Source organism: Saccharomyces mikatae, assembly GCF_947241705.1.
Source record: "Saccharomyces mikatae IFO 1815 strain IFO1815 genome assembly, chromosome: 9".
NCBI lineage: Eukaryota > Fungi > Ascomycota > Saccharomycetes > Saccharomycetales > Saccharomycetaceae > Saccharomyces > Saccharomyces mikatae.
Genome location: NC_079264.1, coordinates 350535 through 377796, shown reverse-complemented (window position 1 = coordinate 377796; position 27262 = coordinate 350535). Strand labels below are relative to the sequence as shown.

General features: G+C 37.1%; 13 protein-coding genes, 1 non-coding gene and 1 pseudogene across 15 annotated transcripts; 7 read left to right on the top strand and 8 right to left on the bottom strand.

Annotated features, from left to right (window-relative positions):
• Positions 1 to 88: 88 nt before the first annotated feature.
• On the top strand, positions 89 to 3064 carry MPH1 (3'-5' DNA helicase; the record flags this gene model as incomplete). The annotated part of the gene is made up of 1 exon (XM_056223263.1): positions 89 to 3064. The coding sequence occupies one exon, from the start codon at positions 89 to 91 to the stop codon at positions 3062 to 3064; it is 2976 nt and encodes a 991-aa protein (XP_056082872.1).
• Positions 3065 to 3569: 505 nt separating this feature from the next.
• On the top strand, positions 3570 to 4319 carry SGN1 (Sgn1p; the record flags this gene model as incomplete). Its single annotated transcript, XM_056223262.1, has 1 exon — positions 3570 to 4319. The coding sequence occupies one exon, from the start codon at positions 3570 to 3572 to the stop codon at positions 4317 to 4319; it is 750 nt and encodes a 249-aa protein (XP_056082871.1).
• Positions 4320 to 4939: 620 nt separating this feature from the next.
• On the bottom strand, positions 4940 to 6481 carry SMKI09G1660 (uncharacterized protein; the record flags this gene model as incomplete). Its single annotated transcript, XM_056223261.1, has 1 exon — positions 4940 to 6481. The coding sequence occupies one exon, from the start codon at positions 6479 to 6481 to the stop codon at positions 4940 to 4942; it is 1542 nt and encodes a 513-aa protein (XP_056082870.1).
• A 511-nt stretch (positions 6482 to 6992) lies between these two features.
• On the top strand, positions 6993 to 9833 carry INP51 (phosphoinositide 5-phosphatase INP51; the record flags this gene model as incomplete). The annotated part of the gene is made up of 1 exon (XM_056223260.1): positions 6993 to 9833. One exon carries the CDS (start codon positions 6993 to 6995, stop codon positions 9831 to 9833), a length of 2841 nt encoding a protein of 946 aa, XP_056082869.1.
• An 82-nt stretch (positions 9834 to 9915) lies between these two features.
• Positions 9916 to 10125, bottom strand: CMI7 (Cmi7p; the record flags this gene model as incomplete). Its single annotated transcript, XM_056223259.1, has 1 exon — positions 9916 to 10125. One exon carries the CDS (start codon positions 10123 to 10125, stop codon positions 9916 to 9918), a length of 210 nt encoding a protein of 69 aa, XP_056082868.1.
• Positions 10126 to 10433: 308 nt separating this feature from the next.
• On the bottom strand, positions 10434 to 11291 carry CFD1 (iron-sulfur cluster assembly protein CFD1; the record flags this gene model as incomplete). Its single annotated transcript, XM_056223258.1, has 1 exon — positions 10434 to 11291. The coding sequence occupies one exon, from the start codon at positions 11289 to 11291 to the stop codon at positions 10434 to 10436; it is 858 nt and encodes a 285-aa protein (XP_056082867.1).
• A 628-nt stretch (positions 11292 to 11919) lies between these two features.
• Positions 11920 to 12478, top strand: BET1 (Bet1p; the record flags this gene model as incomplete). Its single annotated transcript, XM_056223257.1, has 2 exons — positions 11920 to 11930; positions 12061 to 12478. 2 exons carry the CDS (start codon positions 11920 to 11922, stop codon positions 12476 to 12478), a joined length of 429 nt encoding a protein of 142 aa, XP_056082866.1.
• Positions 12479 to 12626: 148 nt separating this feature from the next.
• Positions 12627 to 14729, bottom strand: EPS1 (protein disulfide isomerase EPS1; the record flags this gene model as incomplete). Its single annotated transcript, XM_056223256.1, has 1 exon — positions 12627 to 14729. The coding sequence occupies one exon, from the start codon at positions 14727 to 14729 to the stop codon at positions 12627 to 12629; it is 2103 nt and encodes a 700-aa protein (XP_056082865.1).
• A 485-nt stretch (positions 14730 to 15214) lies between these two features.
• On the bottom strand, positions 15215 to 16336 carry YIA6 (NAD+ transporter; the record flags this gene model as incomplete). Its single annotated transcript, XM_056223255.1, has 1 exon — positions 15215 to 16336. One exon carries the CDS (start codon positions 16334 to 16336, stop codon positions 15215 to 15217), a length of 1122 nt encoding a protein of 373 aa, XP_056082864.1.
• Positions 16337 to 16744: 408 nt separating this feature from the next.
• NAS2 (Nas2p) lies at positions 16745 to 17407 on the top strand (the record flags this gene model as incomplete). Its single annotated transcript, XM_056223254.1, has 1 exon — positions 16745 to 17407. The coding sequence occupies one exon, from the start codon at positions 16745 to 16747 to the stop codon at positions 17405 to 17407; it is 663 nt and encodes a 220-aa protein (XP_056082863.1).
• A 153-nt stretch (positions 17408 to 17560) lies between these two features.
• Positions 17561 to 17860, bottom strand: URM1 (ubiquitin-related modifier URM1; the record flags this gene model as incomplete). The annotated part of the gene is made up of 1 exon (XM_056223251.1): positions 17561 to 17860. The coding sequence occupies one exon, from the start codon at positions 17858 to 17860 to the stop codon at positions 17561 to 17563; it is 300 nt and encodes a 99-aa protein (XP_056082862.1).
• A 1658-nt stretch (positions 17861 to 19518) lies between these two features.
• FAA3 (long-chain fatty acid-CoA ligase FAA3) lies at positions 19519 to 21603 on the bottom strand (the record flags this gene model as incomplete). The annotated part of the gene is made up of 1 exon (XM_056223250.1): positions 19519 to 21603. The coding sequence occupies one exon, from the start codon at positions 21601 to 21603 to the stop codon at positions 19519 to 19521; it is 2085 nt and encodes a 694-aa protein (XP_056082861.1).
• A 3821-nt stretch (positions 21604 to 25424) lies between these two features.
• On the top strand, positions 25425 to 25496 carry Smki_9.trna9D. Its single transcript has one exon. It is a non-coding gene; the product is annotated as a tRNA-Asp (tRNA).
• Positions 25497 to 25627: 131 nt separating this feature from the next.
• On the top strand, positions 25628 to 26174 carry SMKI09G1555 (annotated as a pseudogene). Its single transcript is given in 2 exon segments — positions 25628 to 25903; positions 25905 to 26174. Coding segments are annotated over 2 exon segments (546 nt in total).
• A 156-nt stretch (positions 26175 to 26330) lies between these two features.
• On the bottom strand, positions 26331 to 26975 carry DOT5 (thioredoxin peroxidase DOT5; the record flags this gene model as incomplete). The annotated part of the gene is made up of 1 exon (XM_056223249.1): positions 26331 to 26975. The coding sequence occupies one exon, from the start codon at positions 26973 to 26975 to the stop codon at positions 26331 to 26333; it is 645 nt and encodes a 214-aa protein (XP_056082860.1).
• Positions 26976 to 27262: the final 287 nt, after the last annotated feature.

Below are 27262 nucleotides of genomic sequence, written 5' to 3'. Positions count from 1 at the left end.
GGTATTGTGGTTCGAGGATATAGTTGCTTGCTTCAGTTTATTCACCACATTCTGATTCTGTTTTATTTTAATTTATTCTTTTCTCCTGATGGCCAGTGCAGATGATTACATTAGCGATTTTGAAGATGATGAACTGGACAAATTGTATGAAAAGGCTATCAATAAAACCGTCAAAGAAACGATAACGAGACGCGCCGTACCAGTTCAAAGAGATCTTCATAACAATGTTTTACCGAGGCAGAAAACTGTGTACGAAGAAATTCAAAGAGATGTCAGTTTTGGGTCTACGCATCATGAGCTGGATTATGATGCTTTATCATTTTACGTGTACCCTACAAATTACGAGGTAAGAGATTATCAGTATACTATTGTTTATAAATCTTTGTTTCAAAACATATTATGCGCCATTCCTACAGGTATGGGTAAGACATTCATAGCCAGTACTGTAATGCTAAATTACTTTCGTTGGACCAAAAAAGCAAAAATTATTTTTACTGCTCCAACAAGACCTTTGGTGGCTCAGCAAATTAAGGCTTGTTTGGGTATAACAGGAATACCTTCGGACCAAACTGCTATCTTACTAGACAAAAGTAGAAAAAATAGAGAAGAAATTTGGGCTAATAAGAGAGTTTTCTTTGCCACACCACAAGTGGTGGAAAATGACTTGAAGAGAGGCGTGCTGGACCCTAAGGATATTGTTTGTCTTGTCATTGACGAGGCTCATAGGGCCACTGGTTCCTACGCGTATACAAATGTGGTAAAATTCATAGACAGATTTAATTCGTCATACAGATTATTAGCATTGACTGCTACACCAGCTTCTGATCTAGAAGGTGTTCAAGAAGTGGTCAATAATTTGGATATCTCAAAGATTGAAATCAGAACCGAAGAAAGTATGGATATTGTCAAGTATATGAAGAAAAGAATAAAGGAAAAAATCGAAGTACCTCTTTTGCTAGAGATTGAGGATATAATTGAACAATTGGGTATAGCTATCAAGCCCGTACTGCAACAGGCAGTGGAACTGGGTATATATGAAGAATGTGACCCTTCACAAATAAATGCCTTCAAAGCCATGCAACAAAGCCAAAAAATAATCGCGAACCCCACTATACCTGAAGGAATTAAGTGGAGAAATTTTTTCATTTTACAGCTACTGAATAATGTAGGGCAAATGTTGAAAAGATTAAAAATTTACGGGATAAGGACATTTTTCAATTACTTTCAGAATAAATGTACAGAATTTACTACGAAATACAATCTCAAAAAATCTACTAATAAGATTGCGGCTGAGTTTTACTACCACCCAATTTTGAAGAATATCGGAAAGCAATGTGAGCGCTATTTGAGCGATCCAAAGTTTGTGGGTCACGGGAAATTACAGTGTGTCAAAGATGAATTAATGGATTTTTTTCATGATAGGGGTTCTGACTCGAGGGTTATTATTTTCACAGAACTAAGAGAAAGTGCACTTGAAATTGTGAAGTTCATAGACTCGATAGCCGATAATAGAATCAGGCCTCACATTTTCATTGGACAAGCTCGTGCAAAAGAAGGTTTTGATGAAGTCAAATATACAAGAAAACATGCGCCAAAGGGGAGGAAGAAGATCGAAAGACTGAAAAGGCAAGAGGAAGAGGAACTTTTGGAAGCTGAACGAAATAAGAGAGCGAAGACCGATAAGTTTGAAAGAATTGGCAGACGAACGGGAAGCTCTGAAGAGGCACAGATTAGTGGAATGAATCAAAAAATGCAAAAGGAAGTTATCCATAACTTCAAAATAGGGGAATATAATGTCCTAGTTTGTACATCTATTGGAGAAGAAGGTTTGGATATCGGGGAAGTTGATTTGATAATTTGTTATGATACTACAAGTAGTCCAATTAAAAATATTCAGCGTATGGGTAGAACAGGTAGAAAACGGGACGGAAAAATAGTACTGCTGTTTAGTGGTAATGAATCATACAAATTCGAGCGAGCTATGGAAGATTATTCAACACTTCAAGCACTCATATCTAAACAATGCATTGACTACAAAAAATCAGATCGAATAGTCCCTAAAGATATCATTCCCGAGTGTCACAAGACCTTAATTACGATTGATGATGAAAACGAAGTAATAAATGAAATGGAAGATGTTGACGAGGTTATTCGTTATGCTACTCAGTGTATGATGGGTAAAAAAGTGAAAGCAAGAAAAACAGTAATGAAAAAGAAAGCTCAGGAAAAAAGAAAGACCAAGAAATTTTTCATGCCTGATAACGTTGAAACCAACATTATTAGTGCAAGCAGTTTGCTCAATAAATTCTTGGTAAATGAGAATGGCGGAATATTACCAATAACAAAAAGTGAAAACTTTAGTAAAAAGCAGAAGGTTTTTAAAGCTTTGGATAACTTAGAAAACGATTCGACAGAAGAGGCTTCTTCTTCTTTAGAAACTGAGGATGAGGATATCGGTGTTAACAATCACGCTATTACTCGAAATGACCGAAGTGAACGTCAAAAAGAACTGCAAGTTGACGTTGACTTTGTTAAGGAAGATCCTGCTCGATCCAGACCACTTTCTAATCATGCTCATCCCAATATGGCCATATTTGTGAATGATTTCAGTTTCCCAGCCAAGAGTGAGCACAATGTGGAAGATATTCAAAAAAATCAACAAGGTCTCAAAAAAGAAAAGGAAAGTTTTGTCGAAAAGAATAAGCTTAGATTGACTTCCAACGAAAAGGATTCGTTTAGGCAACATTATATACCAGAAAGCATTTCTTTTGATGTTAAGCCCAATATTATACAACACACTAAAGGTGTAAAAGTTCCACATTGCAAGAAGGTCTCAGAAGTCATCTCATTATTTAATGATGAGAGGAATGATAATAAGAAGAGAACAATTGACATGAACTATATCAAATGTTTGGCGAAAAGCATGTTACGGGATACACAAGATCTGTGGAAATCTGGCGACAAAAATCCGGTGGATAATAGTATCAGTCATGACTCATCCCAGTCTTTAATCTTGTCGAACGCAGAATTAGATGACATACTAGGATCAGATTCAGATTTTTGATAATGAATTCTTGTACTCTGCCATGTATTTGAAACAAAACCATTGTAATATATAAACGTTTATGGATTTATCTACATATATCACATAAATAATTCAAGGACATTATTTAACCAAACTCATTCGAATTAGTTTTCTGGCTCATATGAAATACTATCGTGACCAACAAAATGTAAAAGTTGGACCAGCGACAAGCGCAATAAGTAACATTTCAAATTTACTAGTGCAGAGTCCTATTATTATAAATCACTACGATCATACTTCAAGTGATCTAAATTGTAATGCTAAACATCTCCCTCCTTGGGGTATTAAAAGATTATCAATCATTCGTTAGCTGAAAAAAAAAACCGCAACAATTTCTTGCACTCCGAAACTAACCTTAAAATGCAACAAAAATTCAATTTTAAATTCCATCAAATAAGTGACCCTCAGCATAATTCTTCAACCAGGCCCCATAACCAAGACTATTTTTTGTTGTCATATAGTGCTGTAATATTCAATTATTGTTATGTCCCAAAAAGAGAAAACTGCTCCCAACCCAACCTCAAAGGCTGAGACTTTTAATAATAAAAAAAACGACAAACATGAGCTCGAGCTGGATGAACTTGTAGGTAAACTATCTATCGAAGGTGCCTCGCAGGTATCGCAAAAGCTAAGCAAGGAAGAGAAACAGGCTCATCAGTTTGAGGCTGACTCTCGTTCCATCTTTGTAGGCAACATTACACCAAATGTCACTCCAGAACAAATAGAGGAGCATTTCCAAGAGTGTGGTCTAATAAAAAGGATAACGCTTCTTTATGACAGAAATACAGGAACACCAAAAGGTTACGGCTATATTGAATTCGAAAGTCCAGCATTTAGAGAAAAGGCCCTTCAATTGAATGGGGCAGAACTCAAGGGTAAAAAAATCGCTGTCTCCAGAAAAAGAACTAACATTCCAGGATATAATAGGCATTACAACACACAAAACCAGTACTTTCAGCAATGGCAATGGAATTATCCTTTAATGGCTTACCCTAATCCTGATTCTTTCCCTTATTATGCTCCCTACCCCCCAAACCAATCTCCAAATCAAAATTTTGGATACAATAAGAGTGGTTACTATAGAGGTCCTTACAATAACAAGAACAGAACCCATCAAAAAAAGTACTTTAACAATTCAAAAGACTCTGCCAGAAATTCTAGGTCTCCTTCCGAGAAATCCGTTGTCATGCCATCACATGATGATAAAAGTTGTGCCCAGGATAAAGATTCGTAATGAAGGCTTTCATGTCGATACTTGATAATTCAATTTGAATTGTTGATTTTGAAATAAGTTGAAAAATAGCTATTTTATTTTAACATGCTTATTTAGTCCTTCAAACATTCAAAGATAAAAAGTATACAACATTCCAGAACCACCGAAAAAGAAGTGAACAGCCATCCTTTACTAAAACTAGTATTCTTTTACATATTTTTTTGACAACTTTTCACTAGAATATGTTGATGATTTTAATGTGTATTATGTACGTAGCGTAACTGTCGCTGAAGTTAGCATTATATATAAAGCATGCACAATATATTGAAATTCTTCGTAATACTTAACCTCCTCATCTAATATAGAAAACTGTTACAGATATTTTTTCTGAAGTATAAAAATAGAAAATCTTTTCGGAAATTTAAAACAGCAAAATAGATATTAAAAGAAGAAAATATATAATTATTTTTAATAAAATTTTAAATAAAAATAAAAAAAGAAACTTCAAAAATATGCACGTGACATTTATGTTTGATCATATAATGAATATTAAATCTTGAAAGACGTAGCACTCATTATTATTTTTGCATGCTCGTTCTGAGCTGTAAATGTATATACAATTTTCTATGAAAATGCAGAAGTTATACATCAAGTTCTAGCTCGGCTAATATATGATCCACCATTTCCATATCTTTTCTGTATTCAAGATACCCTACTTGTTTCAAGTATTCCAAGTCGTCTTGGTTCTCAAATAACTCCACATCATCCGGTTCAAAAGAGTATTTTCGTAGTAAATAGTACCTAATATCATCAACTAATTCAATAGTATCAGTTTCCTGACGGAAGGAAATTCGCTCTGAACTCAACACAATGGCCCGTTTTATCTCTGGATCATTATATAACTCTTGCAAATGTATAGCTATAAATTTAGCTGCAAATTGTTCTAGGCGCTCAACTCCTATCTCCCATGATAGATAGAGTACGTCAAAAACATTGTATTGCTCAATGAACTCTTTCGATTGCGTGATAATTGTTGAAGAGATTGTTTTCAGGCGATCTTCGAGAAGTATATCTGCAAGCAACAAAACATCGACGGCATACATCCAAGGAATGTCTGTGTTGTCAGCATATAAATAGCGGAGAATAATTTCGGCAACCTCAAACTCACAATTGGGGAGGGTCAGTTGTGGAATGACACAGTTACACTCCCCTGGAAGATACTTGGCTTTTACATATGTAACCTTTTCTTTAAAGTTATTGGTAAACATTACCCTAAAATATTCTGCACGATTTAGAATGGCCAAGTGACAGGGGTATAATCGTGTATCTCCGTTCCGGTTTTTTACTGCGAGTTGGATATCTGGATAAGCTGGACAGTTCATCGGGGAGGTAACCTGTTGCGCACTATCGACAAGATCAATAGCCGAACCAAAAATGCAATTGTTCACAAATACCAAAAGTTGCTTTCTGGCAACCTCAGTGAACTTATACTGGTAATCTGACATCAACCTAGACTTTTCTGTAGGATCGGAAATATGTCTTGCTTTGTCTAGAAATTCTGACAATAATTCAATTTTGAATTTACTGGATAAGTTTATAAGTTCCTCGTATTGTCCTGGCTCAATTTGATGTAGAATCGGAATTAGGTAAAGAAACTTCAGAAAAATTTCAAATATATCTGAGCGGACTTCAATGGAAATAACTTCACGCTTTAACCACTCATTTGTCATCTTTCCTGCTAAAATATTACTCCTTGCGCATAATAGGAACCTATGGGCTGTGAATACCCGTCCATTGGAAACTTTAAATGAAACATCTCTCTTTAGAATGCCTTCGTCATTATATAAAGATGAGATATGAGTAGCAAACGGTTGTTTAACGTCAACAGCCTTGGATATATCATAACTGAGAAGAGTATCTCTTATAGCGTCTGTCAATGCACCATATATACAACGAGCGCCTTCATACCTGTCTCTATCACAAACGGCTCCCCTCTGTAGCAAGAGCTTCACGACTCTTTCATGACCGCAAAGACTGGCTAGAAAAAGTGGAGAGTTGTCAAATTTGTCCACATTGTTCACATTCACTCCCGTAGATATCAATCGATCAACATTATCCATATCACCAGTGCGGCATGAATAACACAGTTCTTCAAAATTTTTGTCCATTGATTCATTCGTCATAAACACACCAAAGTTTATTTCCAATTAATGCCGTGCAATTAGGTACAAAAGTTCCTGACTAGTTTCCTTTCCCTTGCAACCTTGTTTAGTAATTATATGGCTGCAAATTCTAGAGTGCAAACCGAGCATATCTACATCTTCATCTTACCTAGTTCCACGTAGTATTATTCACTTGAAATGTGTGGGTGTCCCAGGAATTGGGCATAAGCGGTACAATTTGTAAATTCCTCATCTGCCAAGTCATAATCTGAAGCTGCAGTATTTTCCAGCAATAAAACACCTTTTGATCTCTATACTGGGCCTTGTTTTATTTTGATTTTCATATCTCTTTTTCTCTTTTGTCTAGCATTGCGCAATTGCTAAACGAGTACCTTTATGAAGTATTTGTAACCTGGAAGATTGGGGAAAAAATATCTATAAATAAAACTGTTGGATTACATTCGGAGGCCAAATCAGCGAATAGTGTTATAATATCGACTGGACGTATGGACTAAAAGCACGATTCACTAAAATGAGACTTTTCATCGGTACAAAAACACGATCAATTGTCATATCTTCCAATAACTATTGTTTATCCTTCCAACGATTGCGCAGCATACCAGGGGCTAGTTCCCAACAGCGTCAACTAAGTAAGACACCCAGTATAACAATTAAATCTTTTCCTGACACAGATCTTTCAAATGATAACGATTATCTCGAAGTTAAAAGTTGCATATTCAATGGATTATTAGGGCTCGTGTGTCTTAATGGTGATATCTATGTCGCCGTCATATCGGGGGTTCAGAATGTTGGGTTTCCTCGATGGCAACTGGTAGATCATCAAATAAGACCTTCTGAGAGCATTTATAAGATATTAGATGTTGACTTTTATAGCTTAGAAAGTGACGTTTTTGACTACCTCCTGTGCGAACGATCAGAGCAAAACTACGACAAATTGATCCATGAACATCCATGTGGTCCCTTGAAAAAACTATTTAGTGATGGAACATTCTATTATTCTAGAGATTTCGACATCTCTAACATCGTGAAAAACCATGGCTTATCACATAACTTAGAATACACCGTAGATAATCAAGATCTATCGTTTATTTGGAATGCTAATTTAGCAAGTGAGGTAATTAACTGGAGAAGCAAAATTTCAAATGAGGAAAAGCAACTTTTTGCCAATGCGGGATTCCTAACATTTGTCATTCGCGGTTATTGCAAGACAGCATTAATAGAAGATGGTCCAAATACTGCCTCTATAACTATCATTTCTAGGATTTCAACTGAGAGTAAACAGGATACGCTGGAATTGGAGGGTATTAGTGAAGATGGAAGGGTTTCACTCTTTGTTGAAACAGAGATCGTAGTTACCACAGAAAAGTTCATTTTTTCCTACACTCAAGTCAACGGAAGCATTCCTCTTTTTTGGGAATCTGTAGAAAGTCAACTATTATATGGAAAAAAAATTAAGGTAACAAAGGGTCCTATTGAGGCTCAAGGAGCTTTTGACAGGCATTTTGATAACCTAACATCAAAGTATGGTGTTGTGAGTATCGTCAATATCATAAAACCTAAAAGTGAGTCCCAAGAAAAGCTAGCACTGACATATAAGGATTGTGCTGAATCGAAAGGAATAAAAATAACGAACATAGAATATAGTTCTAGTGTCCTGACAAAATCTCCTCATAAATTACTCTATTTGTTGAAACAAGATATTTACGAGTTCGGTGCGTTTGCCTATGACATCTCTAGAGGGATCTACTTTGCAAAACAAACGGGTGTATTACGAATAAGCGCCTTTGATTCAATTGAAAAACCAAACACGGTCCAGAGATTAGTGAGTAAAGAAGTAATTGAGTTGACTACGAACGAAATTGATGTATTTGAATTGACTTCGCCGTTCTTAGATGCTCACGATAAGCTATGGTTAGAAAATTACTACTGGCTGGATAGAACGTACACTAAGCACACAAAGAATTCTGGTAAGTATACAAAGGTTTATTCAAAGTTATTTGGCTCCCGAGTTAGGTTATACGACCCGTTACATATCTACATCTCTCAACATTTGAAGCAATTGAGGTCAAAATATACGTTTGAGAAAGACATCTCAATATTCGCAGGCACGTTCAATATAAGTGGGAAAATCCCAAAAGATGATATAACAGATTGGATTTTTCCGAAATCAATGTCTAAGGACGATGAAATGGCTGACCTTTATATCATTGGATTAGAAGAAGTGGTGGAGCTTACCCCAGGTCATATGCTTGCTACCGATCCATATGTCCGGCAATTTTGGGAAAAGAAAATACTAACACTATTAAATGGACCCGGACGTAGAAAGAAATATGTCCGTTTATGGAGTACGCAGTTGGGGGGTATATTACTTTTATTATTTATGAATGAGATAGAATATTCGAAAGTAAAGCATATTGAAGGGGACGTTAAAAAAACGGGGTTTGGAGGAATGGCCTCGAATAAAGGAGCCGTCGCTGTTAGCTTCAAGTATTCAGCTACAAGGTTTTGCGTCTTGGTATCTCACTTAGCGGCAGGGTTAGAGAACGTCGAGCAAAGGCATAATGACTATAAAACAATTGTTAAAAGCATTAGATTCTCCAAAGGATTACGAATAAAGGATCATGATGCAATAATTTGGATGGGTGATTTCAATTACAGAATATTAATGTCCAATGAAGATGTTAGACGAAAAATAGTTTCTAAGGAATATGCCAACTTATTTGAAAAAGATCAGCTTAATCAACAAATGATCGCCGGTGAGTCTTTTCCATACTTCCATGAAATGGCAATTGACTTCCCACCTACATACAAATTTGACCCAGGGACGAAAAACTATGATACAAGTGAAAAAATGAGGATACCAGCATGGACTGACCGAATTCTAAGTAGGGGAGAAGTTCTAAAACAGTTAGAGTATAACTGTTGTGAAAACATAGTGTTTTCTGATCATAGACCAGTATATGCCACATTTAGAGCTAGAGTAACTGTAGTTGATGAACAAAAAAAGACTACTCTGGGTACACAAATCTATGAGAGGATTATGGAAAAGCTAGATGGATTGAATGATGATGAGAAAATTGCGGTTTTGAGTGACGATGCGTTTGTGATCGAAAGTTTTGAGGACAATGATTCGGTAGCTGGGCTTACTCATTCCCCGACGCCAAATTCTGAACCGAAAAGAGGTAGAAAATTACCACCACCTAGTTCGGATATGAAAAAATGGTGGATTGGGAGTGGAAAGCAAGTTAAAGTAGTTCTTGATGTGGACCCAGCCGTTTACATGATTAATCCTGAAAGAGATCCTAATCCTTTCGTGGAGAACGAAGATGAACCACTTTTTGTAGAAAGGTAAGTAAATGATTATTAGTGAAAAGATAGTATATACTATTTTTATGTAAGATTCTCTTCCTCTTATGCGGCTATAGGCACACTTCCTATTTTTGATCATGACCATTCGCCAAACCATTATTATCTTTGTGTAGATCTTCTAGCTCAGCTAATAGAGTGTCCATCTTCTTTTCCATTTCGTCTAACTTAAGTTCAACTTCCGATATCTTCTCTTCTCCTCCTTTAAGTAGGTTTAAAACCTCTAAAATATCCTTTGCACCTGCAGTACTGACATCTTTGGGATTATCACGAGTCATAGTGCTCATTGACGCATATATTATTGCTCAGGTAATAATAATTCGGTGGTCAGGTATTGAGCTTTTAATTAAAATGAACGACTTATTATCATTTTCCGATTATCTGTTTACCCGGTACAAGCAATCTGTCCTGTAACTCAAAGCGCCTACCATAGTAGCAAGTCGCCTTAAGCTATCTCCAATCGAGGAAACAAGCATATATTTTCGCTTCCAAAGATTGAAATGTGGGTACGAATAGATATACACATTTACTTATTTATAAAACAGACCTTATTAGGTGGCGTCCTCTAAGCATCCTCTATTTGGAGTTAATCGTGTTTCTCCATAGTACGGGTTTTAATGTCTTGTTCCCTCAGCTTCTTCATTATTTCTTGAAAAATAGGACATAGGGATGATTCCTTGTACATCTCTACTAGTGTCTTTTCACTGGAAGCTTGATTCTCAATCATTTCTACAAATTTTGGATCTATAGGAATGTTACCTAGATATGGGACAGAAAACTGTTCTGATAGTTTTTTTCCACCTCCACTAGAAAAGATATTCGTACACTCTGCACAATGTGGGCATATAAATCCAGACATGTTTTCAATTATACCAAGAATCTTTAGGTCAACCTTTCTGCAGAAATTAATTTCCTTCCTAACATCAGCTGTCGCAACACTCTGTGGGGTAGTTACTACAATACCACCATCTGGTTTAGAATATCTGAGCTCCTCTGCAATTGAAATATGTTCATCTGAAGTGCCTGGAGGGGTATCGATTAGTAGGTAATCCAATTCGCCCCAGGCTACATCAGATATGAATTGTTTTATCATAGAAGTTTTCTTGGGGCCTCTCCATATTACACTGTTGCCTCTATCGCCTAGCAAAAACCCTAGTGATATTACGCTCAGAGAACCGGCAGAATTGGTTTCCACTTTCACAGGCTGCCATCCCTTAGGACCCTGGTAGATGGATTTATTCTCTAGGCCAAACATTCTAGGTAACGACGGTCCTGTCAAATCGATATCTAAAACTCCAACCTTGAAACCCATGCTACAAAGAGTAAGCGCAGTCTGTGTGGTCACTGAACTTTTACCGACACCACCCTTTCCAGAAAGGATCAATATAATATGTTTGATTCTTTCCAAAGAGGCTGCAGGAACGCCTATCCCTTGTTCTTCCATTCTTACTTGTTATATTGTACAAGATTTGAATCCTTGCTGGCACATACGTGTAGTTTTCAGCTTTTTTCAAGTCTTCTTAAATTGATAGTATATAACGTTGATGACTAAGGAAGTCCTTCCGATTCTTTCCATTAGCTATTGATTGATGCGCGATGAGCCGTCTAATGTGATTCTTTTGAATAATGCCCATCAAATTCATGGTATTCATTTACTACTATTTGTCAAGCACAATTACGCACTAAAATAAAAATCTGAGGTATTTTCGTACATTCTAGATTACTATCAAAAGATATTTTATTACCTGCATCAATTTGGTGTGCAAAGTAAACGAAACCGAACAGCAAAAAGTATTCAGAACTTGTCCTTATTCCTTTTTTTAGGCAATACTTATTCGTATTGCTAATGAGTGCCGGCCTACTATTGGAGTAAGCTACGTACGAGTCTCGACAATGTACCATAAATTATGTTTTTACATTACAAAAGTATCCAACAGCTGCGAAAGATGAGAGATTTTTTAACTCGCGCTTTTTGCCAAGGATTGGTAGAAAATAAACAGTGAAGTATTTTGAGGATGTGTAAATATGTTGGTAAGGACCATTGAAGAATTCTACGACACCGGGCCACATAGATGAGTTCAAGGTATGACAGAATATCAGCCTACTCTACACTTTGAGTAGTCTTTTTTTCAATGTTTAATATAGTACTTCTATATTAGGAGTAGTAGTTTATAGGTGAATTTTGTTTACTAACCATAGTAGGGTTTATATAGATTTGCAGGGGGAAACGCTTATCAACGTGATACTGGTAGGACACAATTGTTCGGAGGGCCTGATGGATCAGGTAATCTCGATGACCGTGGATCATCAGCGTTAGGAAGTACAGAAAAATTAGATTACTCCCAAAGTACTTTGGCATCACTAGAATCTCAAAGTGAGGAGCAAATGGGAGCTATGGGTCAAAGGATAAAGGCGTTGAAGTCATTATCATTGAAGATGGGTGATGAGATTAGAGGCAGCAATCAAACTATTGACCAGCTTGGGGATACTTTCCACAACGCTTCTGTAAAGCTGAAAAGGACCTTCGGTAGTATGATGGAGATGGCCAGAAAATCCGGGATTAGTATAAGGACATGGTTATTGATTTTTTTCGTGGTAGGCATACTTTTTTTTTGGGTGTGGATTACATAAATATTTGCATATTGTACATTAAAACTAAGTGACGAAAGAAAACCAAGTTTGTTACGTTGTTATAGGATTATTTATACGCACAATGAAAGATAACTATAATAACATTATAAATATCAATTTTTTTTACTTTTATATTTACTTCGAACGTTCAGTCTTGATTCTGCTTTTTTTCTTTACCTAGAATACCGACAGTGTTCCTCTTGGCCCTGTAATGTTTCCTTACCATGTACCTTCTGTAAAAAGAGCGGCTTTTAAAGATCATAAAAATCGAAACAATAAAAAGGAAATAGCCAGGAACACCATTCTGGTGGACTATATCTAGGAAACTGAAAATATCGTGGAATGGAGAATTCATCAACCTCCCTTTCAACTTAGTGTTGTATAAGGCTTTTGATGGAATGTTTAAAGATACGAATGCTTCTCTTAGTAAGTGAGGTTGGTTGGACGTCAAAGTGGTCTCAAAATTATCTTTAGTGTAGTAGTAATTATTTGATTTATCAATGATAATAACGTCACCAACTTTATATTCTCCAGTAATACCAAACTTTCTAAAAAAGCGTTTCTCCTTTGAAATATCCAAATAACCCAATAACAATTTTTTATGATCTAGATGGGGAACCTCTTCACGCATTTTATCAACGATTTTATCGGATGAAGCCTTTTTCTCTCTTAATTGCTTAATACTACTTCCTTTCTTGGCTCTTCTTTCATTGATTTCTTCGAAGTTATTCTCCATCCGAATATGTTCATAATCTAACGCTGCGAGGAGTAATTTATTGATAAGTTCATTGCTTCCTTTGATTTGTTTGGCACTACCACTACTTACTAATTGAATAGCCAGATTACTATAAGACTCGGTTTGAAAGGACAACAACTTTTCCAAGTTGTAGGAATTTACCTCTGCCACCAAGGGGTTGGAATACTTTTCTACCCACTTCATGATCTCGACAATATTTCTCATTTCTGTTGTAGAATATCCGGGGTAAGTATGTGATATGGAGTCGCCGTCTTTAAACATGAAAAAGGTTGGGAGTTGAGTAACTGTATTCATAGTAAAATACTGTTCATTGAAATTCTTTTGAGTTTCACTGTTGTTGTAATTAATCTGTTCATACATACCTTTGGAAATATTACGGGACAAATCTTTTAGGTTTTTATCAATTTGGTATAAATAGATGTTTGGAATCTTTGACAGAGGCTCGATCAGGTATTCCAAAATATCGAAATCTTCAATAACAACAGTGTCAGGATCATACGAGAAAACTAAATGGATATTGTTGTTAGGTACTGCCCCTCTCCCTTGCAAATAATTAACATTTCTGCTCACTTTCTTCAAAATTTCCTCTTCTGTGATATTGGGGAATTTACTGTTAGCAAAAGTCCTCTTGGCAAAATCTACATAACCGTCTGGCTTCACTGAGTAGCCATTGGGATAGTCAATCAAATTGTTTGAAGTTTTATTGGGCAAGACTAAGGCTACTCTAGGCTCTCTATCGGCCCTATGGTTAGTTATTTTTGCCAGCTTGTCAAATCCCAGTTCCTCACAAATCGTTGGATTGGCTTCGCAATTTACGTGACCTGTCTTGATGTCCTCCTCAGCTAACTGTCTTGAAATAATCTTCCAAGTCCTTTGGAATTCATGGCATTTGTCACAATTTTCAAATTTTAATGAATCTCCACTATCCTTCAAATCTTTGGTTGGCCAAAAGGAAACCAAATATGGCCTGGTTGCGCTCCCAGAAATTAACTTGAGAAAATCGAAGCCTTCGAGAAATTCGCTTTGGCTCACAGCAAAATCCAAATTAGTATCGAAATTATTTGGATCGATAGACTCCTTACGCGCAAACTCAATCAATGATTCTTTGGTTCTTGGTAATTCAGTAAACGACTTAATGTATCCTGAGGGGCCATAAAGTCTAATATCAGGGAATTTTTCAATGCCTTCCTCTACACACAAATCAGCACTTTCGACACAGTTAACTTGTGATAAAGTTATGTTGAGTTTCTTGCCTTCCTCTTTGAATTCTTCCCATGTTTCCATCCAAACAGGTGCGAAATTTCTACAGTATCCACAGTATGGACTATAGAATTCAATGATATGCAGTCCGTTGGATAACTCTTCTTTGAAGTTTGTCAATTTTAAAGGCTCTGGAAAGCCCGTGGGTGGTTCAGCAGCCGCTATTGCGAGAGTCACTAGAAGAGAAAGGCATGATAGGAAGGTAAATATGTGCCTTTTCAGATACACTGTCATAGCAGTCTTATACTAGCTTTTATTGGTGTTACTTTTGCCTATTGAATATAATATCTTGAGGGCAAAAAAAAAGAAAACGAATATTAGCACGAGGAACAGTACAAGCTCCTTCTCAGTATTATGATCCTCACTGATCTACATTTTTTCTTTCTTTCACACTAATTTGAAGCCATTCATTTTGTTCGCACCTGTTTTCGCTTCAAAAATGGTGTTCCATAAAGCGACTCATTTTGGTAACGGAAAGGTGAGACAGTGCCAAGATGATGACTAATGTAGAATATTGTCAAGAGTATGAAAATGTATAGGTATATAATGTCTATATGTTCATGTGTGTGTAGAGCATTTAGCAGGTGTTCAATGCAGATAATTCAGATGTTAGGGAAGGAAGGTTATCTTGTTTGGTATATTTACAAGATGGGAATAACTGTGTTAATGAGATCATGTTCGTATTAAACTAACGTGTGATATGGATGGGCACGAAGGCTCTAAATTTCCACAGTCCTAATATTCTCCATGCGGTTTCTAAAGTACTCGAAGGATACTAAGGTGATTGCCGAGGCTGGAATGGTTCGTACTAGGTTTGTACTAAATCCAGAGTAAAATCCTTTGAGCCCCTCTTGCGCATATGTCGCTTTAACAAGTGGGAACAGACGTCGTTGGATGGAATCTGGTATATCTGATTTTAATTGCATCCTGGTTCGTAATATTTCATGTGGATATGTTACGGCTGAGGCAATCATCTTAGAAACCGATGAAGCCATGATCAATCGTTTTAAGTTGATGGAATTGGCATTGTCCTCCCGAGAATAGCAATGAAATCTTATTTTCAAGTCTTCGTATATAGGGAAATGGATAGCAACGTGAAATAATCCTAATAATGAGGGGACCAGCCCCGCATATAATGCCTTGTACCCTTCCTGAGAAAATATTTTCCTGAAGGCATCGAAAGTGCCTTTGTAGTGTGTAGGATGCTCGCCAAGGTTTGATTGCAACATTAGTCTTGTCTTCACCACCCAGATAGGGTTGGTCAGTGTAGTGGATGCAGCACCCGCCGTAATTGCAGCACACGATTGAGCAATGAAATCAAACTGTGGAAAAATGCCATAAAAGAATTTCTTGCTGAATTCATAAGCGGAAAAGTAGATCATCCACGTCGGGAAATAGCCCAGGACAATCGGTACCAGCCCTTTGTAAAGGCCTCGTGGGCCCTCATCTCTTACTATAGTGCTCAGAGTCCCCAATATCCCCTTGTAGTAAGGGTTCTCAAATTTGGTTTGTAGTCCCTGTGCTTGCAATCGTGTTTTGGCAACATCGAGGGGACAAACTGCTACACCCGATAAGAAACCAGCGAATGCGCCAGAAAGAGCTGTGATCTGCGTTGAAGATAGGGGCACCGACCTTTTTCCCAGCGTAGACCCAATGATGGAGTCTGTACTGCTGCCCATCTTAATAGGCCCGATGATATCTGCTGACGATAGCTGGGAGGAATGATCAGGGAATATTAGTTGTTCTTCATGCAACAATAGTGGCTCCTCATAGTCTGCAGAACAGCGCTGCCGCTCGGGCAGCATACTACAGCTGGGAACTGGATTGTCAGCCTGCGTCATGATGCCAAAAACTGCTGTCTTTGACGTTGATATCGCTGTTATTGCGACTTGCTGCCTGCATGGTAGAGGTTCTTTTCAGAATTCGATTAAGGATTAAGCCGGTGGGTAACCCCTAGAAATTAGCTATTTGGACTATATTACAAGGAGGCCATTGTTAGAGTTCTATGAAATGGCTCACCTTAGGACAATGTATGCGATCTTTGTTGGTACGGGTCTTGCTAGTGGCTACTCATTGATGCTCGAAAACTGCTGTCCTTTGCGTGCGCCGTGAAGTATGTTCTACAAGGCTTACTTCACTACGGTTGAATAATGGATAATAAAGAGAAAAAAATGTGTAAAGAATTAAGAAAGATGGTGAAATTTTTACAGAGTAAAGAGAAGTGAAAATTTGAACAGATCTCAGCCACAATGGAGGAGAAGGAATTAAGCGAATTGTTGGCTAATGTCAGGATAGACCCCAGCCTAACATCGAGGACTAGCCAAATGGACAGCCTCAAGCTATCAGAACTGATGGTGTTAAAGGCAGATATCGAGGCACAACTGGAGAAGTATTTCAGTGCACTCAAGGAACAGGGCGTCGGGATGGATTCTTCATTAGTAACGCCAGATGGGTATCCTCGTTCGGATGTCGACGTGTTGCAGATCACCGTGATCAGGAAGAATGTCAACATGCTGAAGAATGACTTAAATCATCTTTTGCAAATATCACATGTGCTGCTGAATCAGCACTTTGAAAATATGAACGTTAAAACAAACCAAAAAACAAGCGGAAATAACGATGACAGAACCATTCAGTATACTATTCCCTTTGCTTTTATCAGTGAGGTAGTGCCCGGTAGCCCTTCAGATAAAGCAGAATTACAGGTCGATGATAGGCTGATATCTATAGGTGGCGTACATGCAGCAAATCATTCTAAACTACAAAACATACAAAAGATTGTCATAATGAATGAAGACAAGCCTCTTCCTGTTCGTTTCTTGAGGGATGGACAAATCCTAACAACATCTTTGGCGCCCTCAAGAAACTGGGACGGTAGAGGTCTTCTCGGCTGTAGGATACAAGAGTTGTAATCTTTATTGTGTGACAAAAACTAATTTAGTTATTACCATTATTTTTTATACAATCTGCAGACCACTTGCTTTTTTAAGCTGTTATTCGTTCTAACAATGCAACAGTTTACATATCTATATTTGCTTCTTAATAATGACTTGCTTTCCATTTCTCTAGCCACCGTGTAACGTTGAAGTAAAAGAGACAATATCGCCGTCTTCTAATACATAATCTTTTTCGCCTTCAAGCTCCCAATCGGTGTCGTTGATTAATGTGATGATACCTGGCCTTATAGAATCGTCTTCAATGAAAATACTGACGTCATTAGGGTTCTTGATCATGGTGGATACAATATGGTCGATTAACTCGCCCACTGTTACGGTATCCTCTTTGTCTATAGTAATTTTATGTACTCTTTGCTTTTCAAAAATAGCATCTAGCCCACCCAAAAATTCCACCTTCACGTTTACCATCCTGCTTTTGTTGTTGATATATCTAGTTCTGGTACCAGGGTCCAATATCTGTTTCGCGATTTATATCAACCGCCAGTTATATTTTCATTAGTTGGATTCGATGCCACTACTTTATCGTTACTTTTTTTCACCGAAATGGCAACAACGAAAATGAAAGAAAAAGAAGCTAGATTGACAACTTGTAAAGAAGTACAATCCCGCATGTCTGTATCATGAAAAGCAATTGGACTCATCTTTCTTTTTAGTATATATTTCTCGGTAAAGAAGAATAATTATGTACATGTGTGTATGAACTTGCCGAATTAATGACTCTGGTAGCTCTTTGATAGTGCCAATAAAACCTTGATCAAGTAGAACATCAGACCAACAAGTTTAGGTGGCGTTTCTATGCACAACGCTGAGATTATTGTTAGTTTTGCAAGCGTTAAACTGTAAGATTGGAACTTCAGAATGTATACAAATGCTCGGTATTTTGTTGGTGTTATTAACGTTTAGCTACTAAAAAAACTGAAAGACACTATAAACAAAGCATTATGTTAAGAACACTATTTAACGCTAGTTTATCTCATTCCATTGAAGCAAAGGATATAGGATAAGGTTGTGCCGGGATTTAACGGGAGTAATTACTATTATAATAATTATAATACTCGAGCCGATTATCAGTGTAGCTATCAACTACCAAACTTGCCTATAGTACTTCTGTGATGACAGAAATTTACCGTTATATTATTATATTTTCAAAACTGTCATAAGAAAATTCTTAGTAAAAGTAAAGCGACATACCAGAAACTTTTACAATTAGCTGGTTACACTGATACAAAGGTCAATTTTAAATAGGCCAAAAAAACTCTTCTTTTGATTGTTTTCTAGGGGCGCTGATTACAGCCCTGCAGTCCAAAGTCTTAGAAAACATCCGCATATGTACAGTACTCATACAATCCTACTAGAGTTCTGAAAATGTCAGCAATTAAGCCGAGAGAGTAAGACATCTTATAGCAACAGACAAAAAAAACTTTTGTAAATATCTCTTCGAATGGAGATTACATAAATGACTTGTAACAGGATTTTGTACATAACAGCGTTCAGATTAATGTCTCAAGAAACTTGCCTATTCCTTCAAATATGGGTTTCCAATATCTTTCTCACCTCTTTCAGAAAGGAGCCGCTTCCTACTGTTCTTCTCTAGTTGACTCGAGTATTTCCTGAACCAGCTCTATAACCACACTGAGCGATTTGACTTTCCATCTTGTATATATCATAAAATTCAACCCCATATCTTATTGGAAGTCAGAGTTATCCGAAAATGGCTATTACTTCACTTTTTTCTCTTTCCTAACTCAAGAATAGAAATTAGAGGAAAGAACAGTTGTTGAGTCTTTGAATGTGAATTGTCCCATCTAAGACCCACCTAAAAGATTTGAAAACAGAACAGAGTTCTATCTCAATTAAAAATATTACATTTTTTTAATTATACACTTGTAATTTATCTTACTGAAATGAAACATGTTTCTATGTAACGTAGTTTATTAATGGTTTAGTTACTGCATTTGTGTGAGAAGGCCACTTATCATGCACGTAGTTTTGATATCCACAAATCAATGCTCTTTCATAACATGAAATACTGTATATGAATAGGCAAACAGAATAAAATGTTAGTTCTAAGTATTTTCTTGGTAAACTTTTTCAACTTCTGATTTCACAGCAGCTAAAATTTCTCTTCTCTTTAATTTTTGCGCAGATGTGACAAAGCCACTTTCAGGTGTCCATTCCTCATCAAAGAAAACAATACCACATAGCAGTTCAATACCAATCAAACCTTGAGATTTGGCCGTTACAATCATCTCCTTGAAAACGGCGTTTCGTAATGCTTTTTCATGGATATGATTTTCGATGTCTTCACCTTTCTTCATTAAACGTGATTTAATGGCAAACTTGGATAAAGGTCCCAGATTGGGTACTACAATACCCACTGGTTTAACTCTACTTTCATCCGCATAAACACAAATGTTTTTCACATAGGAATTTGATCTGTAAACAGATTCTAACTTTTCTAATGCAATATACTCACCATTTAGAGTTTTGACCAAATTCTTTCTTCTATCAATAATTTTAATTTGTCCCTTGGGAGTCCATTCAACAATATCACCAGTACGAAACCAGCCATCATAGGTAAAGGCGACCGCCGTTTCTATAGGATTTTTATAGTATTCAGAACAGACGGGCGCACCCTTTAGTAGCAACTCTCCTTGATTGTTTTTTGCAAAATAACCCAAATCCTTAACATCCACTAATTTGGCAGTAATAGATCCAACAAGATCACCGACAATACCATATTCAAGATGATCAGGCTCCAAAACACAAGCATTGGCAACTGTTTCAGTTAACCCGTATCCGATAATCATGGGGCACAGAACAATGGAGAAAAATTTTTGAGCGTCTATACTAATTGCAGATCCACCGTTCATGATAAACTTTAGATGACCGCCGGTGGCCTGTCTGACTTTTTTGAAAACCATACGACTCAAAAATCCAGTACATGGTACATTCTTTTCTTTCATGCTATAAGCAGACCAGAAAATCTTTTGAAGCACGGGAGATAAATCGTTTATCTTTTCTAGAATAGCCTTCCTCACTGTTTCCCAGACGGCAGCCACACCAATCATTATAGTAGGCTTGAATTCGATCAAATCACCCTTGCAATTACGTGTCGAGGTATTGGTCAAAGTTTTAACACTACCATACCCAAGAATACCATTCCAGTAAAAGGCTTCGAATTCAAAGATCAGTTCAAAGATGTGAGCCAGTGGTAGGAACGACAAAACACGATCTGTAGCGCCAATCCATCCAAAAACGTTGTGGCCCACACCAGCAATACCAGACACAATGTTATAATGTGTTAACATCACACCCTTTGGTGCACCGATTGAGCCTGAAGTGTACATGATACAAGCCAAGTCCTCTGGCTTAGGTGGGTGAAGAACAATCTCATCTTTGCTTTTTTTACCTATTTTGATGACCTCCTCGAAACTGTAAATTTTTATGTCTGGTCTAACTTCTCTGATCTTATTAATTGCGTCTTTGGCAGCTTTATAAAGTTTACCGTTTTGTCTCTTGTCATTTGGATCGATAGGTTCGTTATGGATAAGGATTTTGATATCTCTGGCCGATTGTAATGGCACTATCATTTTGGCCAGTAATTGATTGTCAGTGAAAATGGCAGAAGACTCAGTTTCGACCATAGAGTGAATCAAACCACTCTCACCCAAAGTATCATAAGCAGTTACTACAGGAATACCCTGGGATATGCAACCAAGGAAAGTCTTCATCCATTTATGTGAAGTAGATGCGAAGATGTGAAACTTTTGTTCTCCATTGGGCTTGATACCAATTTTTACCAGCCCACGACCCATGTCGTGCATAGTCCATGTCAGTTCTTGGTAGGTCATAGTTTTATATGGTGTCATTTCGTAGTACAACCAGGACTTTTCTGTAGATTTTTCTTTACCGTCTACTTTTCTAACGACAGTTTTCTTTGTCTCATGAATCTCGATAACGTCTCTCCAAGCCATACCATCTCGCTTACCGCCCTTATTGAAACATTCCAAGGCAAATTCGTACAGAGTAGATGCTGACGAGTTCAATGGTCTAATTAAGGGCCGCTTCTTAACTCTGATATTTCTTCTAGGGGCAGTCTCATGCTCATTGGCAGCTTTACCGACTGCGACAGAGTATTGTTCGGACATCATGTATGCTCATGTCAGCTTTCAGGAAAGGAGAGAAAGTGATAAAATGCTACTATGCGAGTCTCGCTTTTATGCATGCAGAAAGCAAATAGCAAAAAAAAAAAAAAAAAAAAAGAATGTCAATTGTGTTGCGGGTTAAGTGCATTTCGATTGGAGTGCGGGAAACATCGTTTAGAGAATTGAATTCATAGTTTTGCAACTCTTCGCTCGAGGCTGTTGTACGAGCATGTAAGAGAGAAGTGAAAAAGCCAAGGCTACCACCACTTTTAACTTTAGAGCTTTGAGATAACAAAAAGTTCACTGGTATCCTCTCTTCTTTTAACAATTTTTGGTTATTGACTCTGTAGACAGGTTGCATTTGATTATCCTAAACTGGCTATTCGATCTTTAGCCTTCATGTTCTACATTGCATTCAGTGGCCGTAAAAAGTTCTTGCCTGAATTAGTATATATCAAAAAACTGCTGATATTAAGCATTCGAGATCTCCAAAATTTCGCCTTGACAATAACCGGAGCCTCTTTTTGAACTTTCTAGTTTCTGACAAAAGGCACGACTTTCCATTCTACTTCGTAAGTTTCTGGCTTTTCGAAGTCACAATCACTATTTGGGTGCAATGTTCTAGGACATTTAAGAAGAAAGAAAAATAGTTCACGTAAGATTCCTTTCGTATCTTCATTTTGGAAGAGGTGCGCTGTATTTCGTTTTGGTGATTGAAGTTGCCATATAGCGTTTTCACCTTCTATAGAGGAACGAAGACGAACCTAACAGGTAGTGGCTTTCGCTTGTTAACTTTTAGTGGGTATTCATTAATGTTTCAGTATTTTTTTTTATCTTCCATAACAGATCAATCATCAGAATGTTAAGGAAATACGGAATATGAAATACATCTTGTCTTATTTATTTAGTTTTCATTGTTTTTTAATCGATGCTTGCCTGTGCACTTTGATAGTTCGTTCCGGTGAACTTTTAGCGGCATATTGTTGAGTTATTTCTGATATTTTGTTGGGCGTTTGATGTTGTATAATTCAGTTCAGGTGTTGACATAAGCGCCTTAGCTGTAGCCTTTTTGAAGCTGACCTGTCATGAAGAAAGAAAAAATACAACTTATGATGTTACGGTACCTAGTAAGGAGAAAGTAAACAACTACCCACGAGAATATCCGGGTATTTAGCATAACCTTCTAAAAGTACCATTTTAAGGGCGTGGGTCGTTCCTTGAATAGATCATATTAAGGGTACAGACAACTAAATGATTAGGTATTCTGACTGTTTACTCACTTGCTCCTAATAGGACTACTGGGGAATGGGAAGTCGTATTGTTCTCTCGCAGAAACAATCCAATCTGAATCGTTGTTATTGACAGCTAAAATAGGTACTTTCCTAAGCAGTCCTCGTTTTGGTTACTAGAGGATGCCACTAACATTGCTTCGAGACCTGAGAAACAGTAGGACATTGTAGTATTTTTTTTTTGGGGTTCCCAACCTTAGATGAAGGCGATATTGTTATGTATAAAGATCACACTAGATGCTCTCCTCTTCGAATCTCACAATAAAGGAGTAGCATTTCTATTAATCGTTTTAAATGTAGTCTATTTTGATTTTTACACTATCGTTTTCAGTTCTTGCATTTTAGTCTACACTACATTTGGTGATAGTTTGGTGTTATTCTTCTGGTCAAAGATTTCTACATCACATCTATACGAGAGGTTCTAGCAACTTAAGTGAGGACCCTTATTTGGCTATGCCAATAAACAATGATTTCTTGTTCTGAGGGTACATACAACATATTCTATCTTTATTGGAAGAGAATCTGGGATATTGTCATCATCAAACTTTACTGCCTTTGAAGTTTTTACATAGTTATTCTTACATAGGATCGTTAGCAGCGCTCTGTCACTGGGTTGTTGTAATCAGCTTGGGTAAAGATACAACACGTCGTTACCATCTAGAATGAATGATAATTCGCATGTCTGATATAGTTACCACGATTCCAAGCGAATAGCCTCTCAGATATGACAGGCAACCAACATAAGTTATTCATTTTATACAAGGCTTCCGAGATGCCTAAAATAAGTTAAGACACCTAGCTTTTCTGTTGTCAGTCAATGTTCTTGTTCTTTGAAAACTAAAAATTCGAAAGTTGAAAGCGATACTTTATTCCAGGTTAACACTAAGGTGGCATAACTGTAAAGGGGAATGCAACAACAAATTATTACACAGGTACACCTTACAGGTTTAGATACAAATTGAAATGTCACGATGCCCATGCCTTTCACAAAACCACCGCAGTCAAACAATATATTGTACAACCTATTACGCTCCAAACTGCACTAGAACACAATTTGATACTACAGCGTATAAACTTGATCCGATAGGCATTCACAGAGATCATCAAAATAGAGATCCCATAATTGTAGCTTCATCTTTAACTCCATCCGGTTAAGATTACAATATATCAAAGACTATTGCTGCTAACGTGATTTAGACACTCGAGTGTTGTTGGTGAACGTAATATTCAATATGCTTCAATTCTGTCAGTAAATTGCATGTGCCCGAGCATTTCCAACATGTAGAATGTTAGCATTCGTCAACGTTTGGTTGAAAATATACAACTGTGTGTTTAAGTAGTCAGAAGTGCTAGAACATGAGATGCTAATAACGAAATTTAATTAAGAACAAGCACATATCATGGGTCATTTATCAATATTTTTCAGTAGTCTCACTGTATAAAGTATAGCTACAACCACTGCGACGAACGACAGTATTTATTTCAAGGGATTCAGAGTAGACAGGATATCGAAAGAGTGTATGATAATAGTACTATGTATTTCGTAAAGTTCAACAAGGGGTTATATTAGCTCCTAAGATTCACTCACGGGTAATGCGACTATATCAAAGGGCGATAGGCAGCGATGTATCCTGTGTAAATGACATGTGCCAAAAAGTAGACTAAGAAGTGAATGGTGAAGTGGTTATGGCTAGACACCCCACTCCTGTCCAGTGGGATATGAGTACCGCGAACAACGCATCATATAGATTTTCAGTCTGTGAGGCAAACTATGAGACATTGTGCAAGAAGAAAATATGCGGTGTAAATGTTTCCAGTTCCAGCAACGCATATGACTTAGCTATTCCTGCTTTTGACTTTAGTAGCGACGTCTTGACCGCTTTCAGCAAACTCATTGATAGGACTAAAGACGCTACTAAGAAGGATAAAACTGAATGAATAAGTTACGAGCTAGAACATCTGAAAATAGATCCTGGTGTTGATTGGGCTACCTCCATTTCTACTATTGCCTTTATCAACAATGGAATTCCAACAATTATCTCAAAATTCACCCATTTCTCGATACCTGCGTTTCAGCTTCCACTACTATCGATGACTGCTTTTCATCATTTAAGTCATCTTCTAACATCGCATATGATAATATTATAAAAACTCTAAGTATTAATTCGATCTCTCAAAATATCACTATGTTGTATTACGGGCTCGAGTAATACCAGGGTGTCTTGAAAACCTAATAAATACTCTCTTAGGGAAGTAATTTGTTGTCAAAACGAATTATCAACTTGATTCACGGGATGTTACTTATTCTATATATTGTATAAGATATGGTTATTACTAAATAGTGGATGCGCGGAATCTCGGATCTAAACCAATTGTTTAGTTATATTTACATTTGGTTAGGGAAACAGAGTTTTACTTTATGTTGCTCAATCTGTTCGTTATAAAATTGTTCATATGTGTTTTATGAACGTTTAGAATTATGTATTGACATACTGAGGTATTTCACTTTGAGACCTAACACACCATGAAAAACAGTCCGTGATAGTTTAATGGTCAGAATGGGCGCTTGTCGCGTGCCAGATCGGGGTTCAATTCCCCGTCGCGGAGATTTTTTGCCAATTTTACCAACCCGCTACAGTTAACGGAAGCTGCTGCGAGTATATTTTATATGAATAAAGTAAGAAGTTGCTCCCTCCTATTGCACCAGAATCCTAAGTAAAAGCCAAGGTGAGTAAATAATGCCAAGAGTAGTTCTTGAATCTCATTCAAAGCCGACAGACTCGATATTTCTTCAACCATGGATAAAGGCATTGGTTGAAGACAATTCCGAACATCATCAATACCATCCTTCTGATCATGTAATTCCTGTCCTGACCGAGCAGGATTTGAAACTTCCACACATGAGCGCAAAAATCTTGACCAATCCATGCCATTTCGCCAAAATTACAAGATTTTATAATGTTTGCGATTATAAGGTTTGTGCATCTATAAGAGATTCTACACACCAAATACTTAGTTGAGTTTTCCCCAGAATGCGTATCTAATTTTGAAAGGATTCATAACTGTCGGATTACAGCTGAGACAGTCAATTGCTTAATGATCATTGGCGATGCTAGCTTAATCAATGCAACAAGTAGTCGTGTAAAGTCCCATTTCAAAATCCGCTTAAGCAGTATTTCATCTAATGACCTAGTACCTGTTCTTCAAATCAATCAAGTAACGATATTTGATATTGATCAAGTCGGATCCTTGAGTGCTTTCCCATTTGTATACAAATATTTATAACTTTTGAGGTTTCAAAGTCTCGTGTACTTCATGTACTACATGACAAAGTTCGGATATATTAGTTTATCTAGCTACATACGCAAAGAAAAGAAATTGACGGGATTCACCGATAGTCACTTCTGATAGTAAACCAGGAAGGAATTATTTTAATTTTGTTTATTCTTTGACCTTTTCAGCAAGCTCCAGGATTTCCTTTTTGGCGTCATTTACACTGACTTCTGGTGATATTTTAACTCTTTTGAATCTCAATTTCCCATCAACAAAGACAAAGTGCGATCTGATGGAACCTGAGAGTGGCGTTTTTTTCGCACCTAACAATCCAATAAACTCTCTCTTAGGATCGCTTAGTAAATGATATGGCAAATTTTGCTTAGTCTGGAACCTTTTCTGGGATGTCACAGAATCTGAACTTAATCCAAAGACAGCAGAATGTTTCTTGAGATCATCGTAATTGTCACGAAACCCACAGGCCTGTCTAGTACAACCAGGCGTGCTTGCCTTGGGATACACGAAAAATACTACTATTTTGTTCTCTTCGGCAATTTTTTTCAAGGAGATAGAGTCATTATCTTCGCTTAAGAGACTTAAATCAGGGATAGGATCTCCTATTTTCAATTCGGTAGAGGTAGATGCACTGTTGTCCCCTTGGTCTTCTGTTTCGCTAACTTTAACCTTTAAATCTGTCTTAACCCTCTTTTTAAGCACTTCCGGTGGCGAAATGGGGTCAAATTTGGATTCTTCATCTTCCAACGATCTTTTCGATGCTGCAATCCTAGTCGATCTACGTAGAGCTTTACCCATCTTGTCAAAAGGTCTTATTATTGCTTGTAAAAAACTTCTAGTACCCCTTCATTCAATAGATTTATCAATGGTATTTCCATCTTTTCCTGTACTTTTTTTCGACGGTAGCATGTTACATGGCACAACCGTCTGCAAAGTTCATTTACTCTGCTCGAAATTTCTTTTTTCATGTACACCCAAAAGCACATTATAAAGCATACAGAAACTTGCGAAGAGCAAAACAGATCAGTTTACATTATCTAGGGAGTAGTGCATTAAAATAGGATACTAATAATCAAAAGGTGTAT